We start from the raw sequence: 14,032 nt of genomic DNA, 5'->3' as shown, positions 1-14,032 counted from the left end.
TTTTTATACAACCGGTTTTCGAATATCTTGACCAAACCAGTGAGAAACAAAATATAACCGCTGGTTTGGACTTATCCACAGTCGGCTGCAGGTGGCATACTTAAGGGGCCGGTTGCTCAAAACCACCGTTAGGCATAACGGTCCGTTAAATTTCAACATGGCGTTAAATTTCCGTTGCTCAAAGAAATGTGTAAGTTTTAATGAAGGAGTTAACGGTGAAACTGACCGTTAAAATTAATTGAGATAAGACAACTCGATTAAAGTTAACGGCAGATTTATCATGGCAGGCATAGTTTTACCAAATGTCAGGAATCAGCATCAATATAGACATACGCTCCAAGTTCAGCATCTTGATGATGGCGAAATGCACGACAGGTATCAATTCACAAATAATAGAGTAGCATTTTCGGAGGAAATCATGACGGAAGAAAAAAAAAGAGACACCGAAACGCCCTGACACTCAGTGTGCGACAGATGGTGCTTATAACCTTTCGGTTCCTCACCACAGGGCCGTTTTGAAATGTTGCTGTGATCTGGCAACCAGTCACTTTCATCAATTATTATAACCAGTCTAATAGAAGCTGATGTAGGGAACCAGCTAACAGGAAACAGACGGACTTTGACTGACCACGACTGAGACGGACTAATTACTTCTTGACGATCACCTTATATCCATCATCATCCGATACATAGATTCGACGCTAGTGCTCATCTTTATCAGGTATGTTTGTTTGGATATTAGTTATTATGTCGGGATCACAATAATGTTGTAGGAGACAGCCTGTTACCACAAATTAACAGTTTCGTGTGTGGTAATTCACGTGACAGATGTTATTTGTAAAAGAATGAAACGGTTCATTGTATGGCCTTCCGGCGAAGAGAGGAATAGAGTGAGGAGCGGATTCTTCACATCGACTGGCTTCCCTCACGTAGTGGGGTGCGCCGACAGGACGCATATCTGTATCCAGTCCCCTTCTGTTGATGAGCCGGCTTATATAAACCGAAAAGGCTACCGCAGTCTTAACACGCAGGCAGTTTGCAACCATGAAGGTAAAAATGAATTTCATCAGAAACATTCCAAAGATATTTTTCTTGTAAACGCTTTATCAAATAATTTTTGCTAACTCGTCTTAGACCGAAACGGTGATAAAATCTAAAACTCGCCCCGATGATCGATCTATTATGACCAAGTTCGGATTGATAAGAAAGTTATAATTATCATACAAAGTTTTACAAATGGTCCACCTAAATGCTTTGCATTTAACCGGACACAGCTTACAACTCAAACCCAACCATACTCAGGGACGCCTCCAGTATTTGATGTTTGAGGGGTTTTACTTGTGTGCTCCCTCTCATCCTACACCGACTCAAATAGACTTTACACGTGAGATTAGGGAACTGTCCTTGATGATAAAAAAGGCGTATGGTGTTTATAATCATGTCATAAAATTGTAAGACTGAAAGTTCTGGTAAACTAATTGATAAATAACTTAATCATTATTTTCCTAGGATTCTTCACAAGTGTCAACGCCAGTTGGCGGGGCTCGTGCAATGATGCACACGTGTTCAGGACATCGGGCCTGTGCAACAGCCTACCACGAGACAATGTGTGTCTGGAAGACGGGTGCTGCTTGGAGATAGTGGGTAAGTCGCATATATAAAGCATGATGTCATCAGATGAAATTCGTGACGGATCCGTGGTCTTGTTGTACTTGACTATCAATCCAGGGGTCGTAGGTTCGATTCCCCGTCGCATAACTTAAAATACTAATCGTCTTCCGGGAGGGTCGTAAACTATTGCACGTTAAAGAGTCAGGGTAGCTCTTACCACGGTTACATTCTGTCTGTGCACAGTATGCTCCTAAAACCTGAACTGACTAACAATCTTAACGGAGCACTTCTCGAATGGGCAAGGCCCGAGCGCGAGTATAAATAACCTTCCACACCCACTTAGATAAAATCAGTTGAGATATAGAACTTTGCATAACATGATTGTAACATCGGGACGATGTTATTGTCACTTTTATTATTGATGTTTTTATTCCCCGCACCAGGTATCCTTTAAGGCCATTCCTAATGACGACGTTTATGAACGCTGACACTCCTGCCAAGGAGTGGTATCAGCTAGCCCACGTATGCATAGAAAGGGCCTTTGGAAAGCTCAAGCGGCTATTCCACGTGCTGCTGCACAGTGAGGTACTTTGTTTAAAATGTTATTCGAATAATGCAACTATATTCAGCCAATAATTTTAAATGCATAAAGTGACTGCTTTCGTTTTTAATGTTACCACTATCCTTTCTTAGTTGTGATAATATTAAAAACCTTGGCTATGTTTACTATTTATTTATTTATTTAATTTTATATCAGATCAGACTTAGTCCGGTCAAGGCCTGTCGCATAGCTACAGCCTGTGCTATTCTGCATAACGTACCAGTCCTGTTTAACATGCCAGAGGTAGAGGAAGGAGATATAATACCGAATATTGAAAATAATGTGCAGGATGATGTTGGTACTGGAACAGCGACACGGGATTTTATTGTAAACAATTACTTTTAATCAACGTCATGATCATGGTAACATCATCATCCTCATGATCGTCATCGTGGTGGTATAAAAAAAGCATTTACTGTTTGTTTTGTTTGTTGTCATTTTTACATTTCTGTTCACAATACAATTACGAAAAGAACACTTGAAGAATTGACTTTTGATGAATGAGTTAACTTCCTCATTGTCCATCCGCTTATCGTATTTTTCGAGTACACGTTGTTGTGTCTCAACCAGCTTTTGCTTAAACAGATTATTAATCTTGTAAATAATAATAATAATAATATTAATGCTACTGCTACTTCTATTTACTGCTGCTGCTGCTGATGATGATGATACTAATGCTGCTGCTACAACTTTACTATTTCTGCTGCTACTACTACTACGACTCATACTACTACAATTCTACTACTAATTTTTTACTACTACTATTATTAATAATAATTGGCAGGAACAGCCACAAAAAAAACTTAGTTCGTATGCATTTCATGTCACAACAAACTTAAGTTTACACTTTTGACAGTTACACGTTCGTTAATTTATGATTTTGTGTAGAGAACAAATAACCATATTACTTAAATATTATAAGCTTACACAGAAGCTCTCATTGCAGAAGTTGCCCGTATGCTTGAGGTGCTGGGATCCGGTTTCTCTTCATGAACTGGGCATGTTGCCTCGAGCGTAGAGGGCTCTTCTACCTCCTGAGGGACCACGGATGGAATGTTTGCAATATAGCTCAAACCACCTGCAATAAAATAGCAAAAGTTGACGTTTATTTCATGATAAAGGAACAAGACAACCACATTGTAAATAAAAAAAATCATAAAAGTGTCAAACAACTGTGTGTTAAAGAACAAAGAATCAAAGTACGTTTTGACATCTTCCAAAATTTACCAAAAAAAAAGACAGAAAAATTAATCAATAGTGAATGACTATCGATTCTCATGCTATTGAAAGTGGATTTAATTTATTATATACAAATTTAACTATTTAAAGTTGTAAGGATATAACAATTTTACTTAACCAAGACTAGTTTCCCATTGAAATTAAGCAACATACTTTACAATGTATTTGAATACAATTATTAATAGTGTTTCATTTTGCAACAGTTTGTAAAGGGAGCTCACTGCGTCGCAATTCAACTCTTGGTATAGTTTTCTTTGCGGGTTTTTTTTCATGGAAGTATAATGCTTGATGATCTGACCATGTGATCGTGTTTCTATAAAACTGGTAAAACAAATAGTGATTACAGTGGCTGTGTCGGCAAGTGAATGGAATGACAGGTACGTGTTAATGTTTATGTTTAAGCCTGGGCAGCTTTGAAGAGTTAGACTTCCCAAAATTGCCTGATTCGTCAGTCATTTTCAGTAAGAATGCATTTCTTTAAATAGCAACAGGTTCTACGTTTATTTATAGAACATAGGGTTTTCCACATAGCAGACGTTACTTTGAAATCATAAATTACTCTAACCATAAAACTCATAAGTTCAATCCAATTATGTCGGAGTCACTCCCTCCCGTAATGCCACTGAAGCTTGCTCGAATGCAACGTTTAGACTGGCAAAGCCCCTCCCACTCTCTGGTCTCTGCAGCTTTTCACTATATTTTTTAAGGTTTTTTTTATTATTCCATTACCAATAACTTCACTTACAGTTTAGTAACAAACATTTTCAAATGATTAAAACTTGTGTGTTGTAAAAAACTTCAAAACAAAACAACATAGCAGAACAGTGAAACTATCAACTTCTCCATTTCTTCTTTTTTTAAGATGACACTTGGTATTATTTATTATTTTGCAGTATAAAACTAAACAAATGAAATTCTTCGGCAGATCTTATGGCAAAGCCCAAAGATGAAATTATTGCTGCTATTCTATGCCATTCATTTTTTTTCTGTTTAGTAACTTCGTTTCTAAAGATAGAGCGAAGTAGCTCTTTGGTTTCTACTACGCTCATCAGCTCTTCTAACATTAAAACATTTTTATTAAAGTTTGTTTTTCTCTTTTGTGCAGACGACAAGTCGGCCATCTTGGAAGGAGAATGATGCATTATGGGACGTGAAGTAGAAATTTAACAGCCTGTTTAGGATTTAACACTGGCGTGATGGCCTGAACGCTGACGTTATTTAACGGCAGCATTACGTCTCTTGAAGCAACAGGATTTTAACGGAGCGTTATCTTACGCTCTGTTAGAGATTGTACGGTTTGTGATGCTCATAGTTTCAACCAATGACTGCATCGTTTCTTTGAAAATAAAATGCCTGATGTGCTCTGAAATGTATTCTTCCGTCTGCAGATAAGAGTCTTTCAAGAAATTATGCTCCACTCTCCTCAAAACATTTTAAAGACCGAGTTCACTATAAACATAATCTGAATCACGGCGCGCATATCTATGACAACCACGAATTATCACATATCCATACCCATTTTTTTCACTATGCACAAAATGGTTCCAGCAAAAACAATATAATTTTACTTAATATTGTTTAACTGAGTTGGGAAAAAAGCATCTACCATAGCTGCTCGTGTAAGGTAGGTTCATCCCGACCTTCGCGCAGGGTGTTTTGCGGAAACACCCTACCACGGCTGCGAAACAGTGGCTCCAGCTCTTTAAGGAGCCTTGTTTATAAAAAAAGAGCCAATGACACTTCCTAGCTAGAGCAAAAGAACGGATATCATCATAAAACGAAAGTATGACTCGTTATTTTATGTAATAACATAATTATGAGGGCTTATGTGAGGAATCGGGGAATGCGGTGCCTTATAAATATGTTTATTCTTCACACGTATTTCGGTTATTTTGTAAACATATTGTTTGTGGAGTTATTAAACCGATCCTCCCATCAAACACATGCATGTTAACAAACGAAAGTAGAAAGTTTTCTCCAATTTTCAGTTGAATTTCACTCAAGATGCTTACATTTAAGATAAAACCAGTATTATCGAGTGCTTTTATTTTGTCGGGAATAAAAATGACCGCCTGTTTACAGGAATAAGCATGTTTATACTCTTTTTCTGGGTTGAGCTGGAGCTTAAGAGGCTGGGCCTATCGTATTGATTTTTTTTAATATTAAAACCAAATCGTTATTTACGGCTAATCTTATTCAGGAGTTAGAGTGTATCTTTAATATAATAAAAATGGTGTCGTTTATCCCCCGAGATTTACAAACGTCTATAAGGTAAACATCAGCAACCGAAAATGGTCTTAAAGATAACTGTCAATCTCAAAGCTCACGTCAATCGAAAACTGCCATCGTTATCATGGGATATGTTCTAGTCAGTCATTGACTAACAATATTACAATCATGCAGTTGTAGTTCGATCAGTATTTTTTTTCGTATTTTATTGCTGAGATATGTTGAAAAATTCATGATGTCAAACATTAACAAACAATGCCAATTCTCACAAGTAGTTTGCTTTTATTTGTTTGACAAACTGAAATTTTCGTATTGCTTTTTTAAAAATCATTAGGCAACACCAAATTGATATTTCTTTCCTCGGATTTACCGCTCCTATTTTTTTGAAAATGTAAACCTCCATTTTGATCGCCAAACAATTTTTTTTTTCAGGTAATAATTTATTAAAAGGCTAAAAATAATCAAGTTTAATTTTTCTACGCTAGTTTTCGTGTTTTTTAAAGGGAAGTTACCGATGCGTAGTGTTTTTATACTGTATCTCGATCGGTTTAGCTTTAGTTTCAATAAATTCAATCAAAATGGCGGCTCGAAGTTTGGAAATTAAATCTTAATTTTGACAATAAATATGCTTTGAGCATGCTTGAAGTCATTGTTGATCGTTTCATACACTAAAGGATCATTATTTAAAGCAATCATTATGCAATAAAGCATGTGTATCTGAGACTGGTAGCGATTATATTGCGTAATTAGTGACTCGTTTTGAATGGAAATCGGAATGATCAACTTAGTACTATTTTATTCAAGTCATAATACAAGGGACCAAAATTTTACCTCGTTACGACGATGCTGAAGATGACAGGTCATCTTAACTGGAACATGAGTCATTGTTTGGTCCAAATTGATGTATCAAGCTCATTTTTGATCAAATTCTGACAAAACATCAGTTTTGAACAAATATATTTTCACAAATAGCGATATAAACACTGGTCTGGATATACCTCAACATAAGTAAGCCTTAGTTTATCACCTTATATTTTGTTTTAATTTGCAGCATTATCCGGGATTGTAATGCACTTGTCAATTGTAACCACTGCCCCGCCCACCCCTCGCCCTTGTTCCAGGGGTATACCGGGGACAGCAGAGGCAATGGGCTGTGTTTTTACCTTTCAGGTGGCCCCACAGTGCCTAGTGAATGTGGTTTTGTCTTCATATTGAAAATAGTCGGGAAAGGGCCTCACATAGGTATTCGGGGTTGCAGGGCCATTTGGCAGGGATTTTACCAGCAGTTTGTCCCTGCAGGTCGGGTATTTTACCCGGGTTTTGAGAGACCGGAAGTCAAAGTCCGCGCTTTTCCGGACATAGGGGGGGAGGGCATAATTATACAATTGGCTGGTGCATTAAAACATCTAAATAACCAAAAAAAGTACTCTGAAAAATACCCTTGTTCTTTTTGTTTTAATAAGCACATGTCATTGCATTTCCTGTGATAATAAAAACAAAATTTAGTCTATGTTATATGGAGTCTGCTGTTGGATGATGCCAGTGTAAGTGATCATTTTTTACAAATCCAAAATCAATCGTAAGTTATGTCTAAATACAGTTGCATATGATGTTAAACTGATTCAGGTAGATTGATATAAGTCGTTTCAAACTTTTTACTAAAAGCGGGGTTATTTATTATTATGAATGATCGTCATATTAAAGTACGTTTTAATTATATAAGAAATTAGATTTATCCATATAATATTTGTACTAAACACGGATGAATAAATAGTATGTATTCCGACATTTTCCCAATGTCCATAAGAGGTTCATTTTCAAAATGGCATTAAAATGGGTTTAAGGGCAATTATTTTGAACAATCTTTCTTATTTATATTGAATATAAGGAAAAATATATTTTTCACTCTTCGCTCGCTTCGGTGTTTATGAAAACTGACAAAAAAATAAATGTTTTTTTTTCGCTCGCTCGCTCCAATTTTTTTTGGCAAAAATCCGAGGAACTAAACATTAATTTGGTGTGGCCTTAACACACATTCTGAAAATTGTGTCGAACTGCTTCTATAAGAATTTAAAATAAAAATCATAGCATAAAAAGGGGGATCTTTTGAAATAAAACTTTTATGTTTGTTTATGAAGTATAAAATTGAACAACCAGTTCAAATAAAAAGGTCCACAGTTAAATATTAAACTACTTAAGTTTGAAAAAGAAATATATGGAAATGTTATGCATTTTATGGTAATAAAGTTAAAGCTTCTACATGTTTGTGTATTTTAAGGTATTAGCCATGTAATACAACTCGGGAAACATCGGGTAACATCGACATATATCGCCACTCGCCGTAACAGATCGCGACGAACATCGGGCGTATTCGGCCTGTACCGGATGTTGCTATTTTTAGAAACAGATGGTATTTCCCGGCTATTCATAGGTCAATAATAGAATTTCTACATCGTAGGATTTGAAAACATTGTGATGTTTTTCTCATGAATATACGTTTAAAATAAATAAACACTAAAAGTACACGCTGACAGTTGATTACGATACATCCAACAATTTGAGTCATTACAGTTAAACATGGATTATAAGTGAAATATACGCGTAAGAGAAGATTTTCTCTCGAAAAAACGAACTGTCAACAATCGGCATGGAACTGGGATATTCGTATCAAAGGGCTCTGAATGTAAGTATCCTTGAGCAGTTTTGTACGTTGTTGTGTTCAAAACGTTTGTTTTTAATTTATCTTTGGAATTCTTAAATCATTTTTATTAGCTAAATGTTATGTACATGTTACATATTTTATATGTACTTATGTACATAACTTATGTTTAAGATATAATATGAGTATGTAATCTTTAAATTGATTGTTTTATCTTAGAAAAATATTAGACTTAAAATTTTGTTTAAAAATGATGTGTTTTGGTACGTGATCTATTTCTAACATACCACAATACATGTACATACCCGTTACTTGTTTACAAAATGCATATTTTCAAAATTAACCTGTGAAAAAAAGTTGTATGTGGTTTGGGGCTTGAAGCCGCATCTACTAGGACACTATTGGCATTCATTGGCTTGGTGTAGGTCTCGTTAAAACCCCATACTGCTGTGAATCATTATCAACCATATGCACAACAACTACACATTTGTGCCTACCAACCCTTACTCTTGGCTAAAACAGATATTAGTGTAGAATGTATAATACTTGTGCATTTGTATTTTACGGTGGTAGTTTCTGCTGGTTGATAATCAGAAGTCTAATTTCTTCCAGGCAGGAAAATGACTGAATATTACTTAGTCAACAACACTGGGTTATGAAGAATTTCAGCCTGCATTAAATACTATGTTGGATCCTTGAGAGCGGATTTGACAGCCATGTCCATCCACAAGGCAGTCGCATCTGATCGAGATGATGTGAGTATTTCATATGAAACATATTTGACTTGGTTTTTGTTTTTATAAACCTACTGTATTCAATAATCAAGTGGTGGTGGTGGTGGTGGTGATGGTGGTCAAGTGGTGGTGGTGGTGGTGGTGGTGGTGGTGATTATGATGATGATTATGATGATGATGATGATGATGATGATGATGATGATGAATTTTATTGATAAATTTAATAATTTTCTTTATATATATATACATGTATGTATCAGCTTGTTGTTGTTTTTTCAAAATAATGTCGAGAAATTTTAAACTGTTTATATTTTATTTTGTATATGTATGGCAGTTTAATTATCTATACTAATTAGTTAGAAAGGCTTTAAAGTACAACTTTTTTTCCTTTACAGCACTAAACATTCTTGATGGGTAAAGTACCTGAAGGTGCATGAAAACCAAATCAGCATTGACTCAGCATTGAGTAGTTATCATCTGTGCACACACTACAAGTACAAAGCATGGGAACAGACCAAACTTTAAATGCTGAAGAGTGAAGAATTATTGTGAAAAAAACTAATTGTTAGAATACCAATGACAAAATAAAACAGATATACATCAAATTACCCACAGAGATTGTTTACATGTTATAATATTTAAAAAAAAACATTAGTTGAGAACTTTCACTCTGATATTTTTGGAGGGGCGAGCCCACTTAGTGTTCTTGTTTCTTCACATATTTTAGTTTAAAAGTACACTCATTTGTTTTAAACTCTGTATTCTTAGTTAGTATCATAAGTAAAATTCATTTATTTGAAAGAGTACATTTTATGAATAAGTCCAATTAAGCTTTATAATTTTTTACAAGAAAAAGGTTGATTTTTAAGCATTTTATTAGCTATAAAAATGTATGGTAACATGACATTATGTATATTTTCTTCAAAACTGGACGGTAAACTATCATAAATTGTCTTTTAAATTGTTCAATAGACATCATAGATAATATCTAAAATGATTTCAGCAGCTTACCTTATAATTAACTATTTTTTATGAATTTTATAAAACTGCTATATATTTTCAAACATCGAAAAACTGCTCTTTTCCGAAGAATCATAAGATCATTCAAAATGATTTTTTTCCATGTGTATCAATAATGTGTTCGTTTGAACTTTAGTTTTCTGTTAACTGAAGTTTATTTTACCACAAACTGTTGTGTATATTTCATAATCTCTGATAATGCGAAAAAAAATCAAATATAGACAAAATATTTACTTGTCGCTCTTTGTAGCCCTTGGAGTTTGGGGGTGGTTGTAATGAAACATAAATAACTTTTTTAATTCACGGTAAAAAATCTTCAAAATTTGGATAAAAGTCCCATAGTGTACCGTGATTATAACTATGTTGTCGGTTAAAGCTTTTAAAAAAGTGTGTATTACGCGGCTAATACCTTAAACAAATAACATTATAGCACCAGTTTCATTATAAGAGCTGTTGTGTGCATATCTAACTTGATGAGCCTTTCACTTAAGATTTTGGATTAAAAAAAATACTGTTGTGCATGAGTGTATCTACACAGCACAACATTCCTCTTCCAGAAACATGAAGTTGAATATCTTTGGCTGATCATCGTGTAAGTCTTCGTTGTTCGTTGGGATCCAAAGTGTCAAGATGTTTTTTCAACAGACACCGACTGTAAGTTTCTGAAAAGCTGGAAGTAAGGATTTTCTATAAAAGTTAAATATATCTTGACTTCATAGCCTTTTTTATACGATGTGTAAAAGGACATATATGGACTATTTGCTCTGACAGCCCATTTTAGATTAATGAACGAATAATTTGTTTTTAACATATAAAATCAATTATTTTAACGTAATGCTATGATACTGGGATGGAACTTACTTTGTATATGTTCTTTCCTATATTTGATTACGTTCTTTTCCGTGTCCGGGCCATCAAAACATTATTCATTTTATTTGTTATTGTTTTTTTTCCCTATTCAGGTCAACTAACATTCATAAACAAACACTGAGAAATATTCATTTGGTGTTAAATAAACACCTTCGTGAATTTATCAAAGTATGGAGTGTGTACCTCCCCCCAATTTGCGTAACGGTGCTATGTCCTAAACAACGATGTAGATCCTACCATTCCTAATGTGCAACTTCCTTAAATTGTAAAGTCAATGTAAAAAAACTAACAATTGCTTATATTTTTTGTAATACAACATTGTAGCTCTTTAAATTATCTATAATAAATTATTTATATTTATTTTAAAAAGTGTCCATACTTTTATTTGTCAAAACCGTTACGGCCTCCAGCCTTTGTATCGGTACTCATAAGAGCCCGGTGAATTTGAATTTTGCCGCGCAATAAACTTCCTTTTGACCTTTACCATCTGCGATATAGCGATATTTCATCAAACTGCAGAAATGTCACAATAGTCAGTAAAATATTAAAGTTATCTTTATTATATGTCTACACCGTTCATATGTTTTCTCTGTACATTAGTAAGATATTCATATTTTATCATCAAATACATTTAAAGACATAATTATAATTCCATTTCGATTAAGTCTTATGTTTTCGCGACAATAACATGCCGTCTCTTCGTGGTGCAATGCTTCATTGCCGGCACCGTTACGTTCGACACGTTACGATAATTTTGTAACGGTGTTGCCTGTTTCGTAACAGTGTTGACAATTCAATACTTTTACTTCTTAACCAATTAAATGAGTATGCACACTTTTATTCGAAAGTTCAGTCTGAGTGATACTGTTCGCCTAATGTGGTTTGTTTTATTTTATTTCAATTATATTCAGCATGAGTCATTCTGTTGACAGCGATACTGGGAGCACTTATGAGACAAACATCCAAAGTTATAAATGCCACATATGTGATCTTAAGCCCAACTTTATCACTCTTATTCACATTCTTCAGCAAATAATAAATGCCGGACCATATCTATTAACACTACCCAATGGTGAGATGTATGTTCGGTGCAAGTTTTAGGATTGTGAGCGATATTTCCATTTGCTTTGTATCCATCCAACTTTTCCGGACGAGGCTTTAAATGATACACACCTAGCTGACCTACAAGAAAATGGTATCCACTGTCCAAAATGTGAACCTTGAGTTCATTTGAACAATTACTAACTTATATGATCAATTTGTTATTTCAACACATACATAAAAAAATGGCATTAACAGCGAAAGAACGAATGCGACGGTATAGAAATAAAATCAAACAAAACCAAGAAAGACATGCTGAATACCTACAAAAGGAGAAACTACGATGGAAGAAGAGAAGGGAGGAGAACAAACTGCGATATGAAAGACTCAATAAGAAGAATGAAAAGATAACTAATCAAAATAAACGATACAATATTAGAGTTATCCATAAAGAGAGCAAATTACGTGGAAAGCTGAAAAAGTTGCTATTGCATTGTGTTGTTGCAGAACAAATTAGAAGGAAGATGAAGAACAAGAAAATACTAAATGCAGAGGAAAAGAGAGTGCTTTCAAGTGTTGTAAGCAAAAAAATACTAAAAAAGAGTAACCTCATGAGTACCGCAAATGAACTGTTAGGTATAACACAATTACGAATGCAATATCACAGTATGAAACAAAATGAAAATCGCTTTCGTCGGCGATAATACAGAAATTCAGTAAGTGATAAGGTAACAGAATGGGTTAGAATGTTTCTAGAAGAAGATATTAACAGTAGAATGATGCCAGGAAAGAAGGATACGAAAACAAAAAACAAAATAAAGAAACAAAAGAGAGTTATTACAAACAGCATGAAATCGTTTCACAAACAGTTTTTGTCACAAAATGACAAAATGAAAGTCTCTTATGCAATGTTTTGCAAATTGCGCCCGTTTTGGGATGTCGACCCTACATGTGAAAAACGAGATACATGTACCTGCAAAATACATGCAAATGTTGAGTTTAAATTTTCTCAATTGAAAAAGCATGGCGTTTTGAAATGTAAGACTCTAAAAGAAGCGTGTCAAAGTCTGTGTTGCAGCGAAATGAAAAAGGAATATATTTACAGGGAATGTTGCCACTGTAAAATAAAAGGCTATAATCTAATGAATATGAAGATGGAAAACAAGTGTGGGTGTATTTTTGGCAGAATCGACATGAACAGAGTACAATTATAGATAAAACTCAAAATGTTCAAGTTACAGTTAAAGAAAAGGTCCACTGTACCTTATCAGTTCTGGTTGACGAAATGAATGAAGTTCTTAAAAGCAAGTACTGTCGACATGTGTACAATATAACACATCAGCATGAACAGCTTAAAAATTTAAAAGACACTTTAACTGACACGGAATGTATTGTTCATATCGACTTCGAAAATTATGCTTGTAAAATGAGTACCGAAGTCCAGGGAATGCATTTTGGGGCTTCGCGTACCAAGCATCATCACACACAGGTGTACTTTATTTGAAGGGTAGACAACCGACATCATTTTGCAGCATTTCCGATAGCACCAGACATGATCTAGCCAGTATATTGGCTCATCTACATCCAATTTTACAAGACATAAAAGTTGATTACCCAGATATTGACACAGTTAATTTTGTTTCTGATGGATCTACCACTTAGTATCGGTCAAGAAACAATTTCTACCTAATGAAACAAAAATGTATTGAAAAGTATGGTTTTAAGACAGTTCCATGGAATTTCACAGAGGCAGGCCATGGCAAAGGTGCACCAAATGGTGTTGGTGGTTTAGTCAAGAGTACAGCGGACAAACATGTCGCATATGGCAATGATATTTCAGATGCTGCTGAACTTTTCAAGTATATAAATGAGTCCGACATTGCTGTAAAACTCTTTTATATCACAAGTGATATGATTACAAAGATTAACGAAGAACTTTCAAACGTTGTAACAATTCCTGTCAAAGGCACAATGTTTATTCATTAGGCCATCTGTAGTAGCAAAAGTGAATGCATATATGTAAGAAAC

The 14,032-nt window shown here is 34.8% G+C and overlaps 1 protein-coding gene across 1 annotated transcript; it reads left to right on the top strand.

Moving 5' to 3' along the window:
- The first annotated feature begins 845 nt into the window (after window positions 1–845).
- On the top strand, window positions 846–3,205 carry LOC128235867 (putative nuclease HARBI1). The gene is made up of 5 exons (XM_052950657.1): window positions 846–1,050; window positions 1,510–1,624; window positions 2,055–2,196; window positions 2,369–2,510; window positions 3,135–3,205. Exons 1-5 carry the CDS (start codon window positions 846–848, stop codon window positions 3,203–3,205), a joined length of 675 nt encoding a protein of 224 aa, XP_052806617.1.
- Window positions 3,206–14,032: the final 10,827 nt, after the last annotated feature.

The sequence above is a fragment of the Mya arenaria genome, chromosome 5 (genome assembly GCF_026914265.1).
Source record: "Mya arenaria isolate MELC-2E11 chromosome 5, ASM2691426v1".
NCBI classification, from domain to species: domain Eukaryota; kingdom Metazoa; phylum Mollusca; class Bivalvia; order Myida; family Myidae; genus Mya; species Mya arenaria.
The sequence above is the reverse complement of the archived record's forward strand: the minus strand, read 5'-3'. Positions and strand labels throughout refer to the sequence as shown.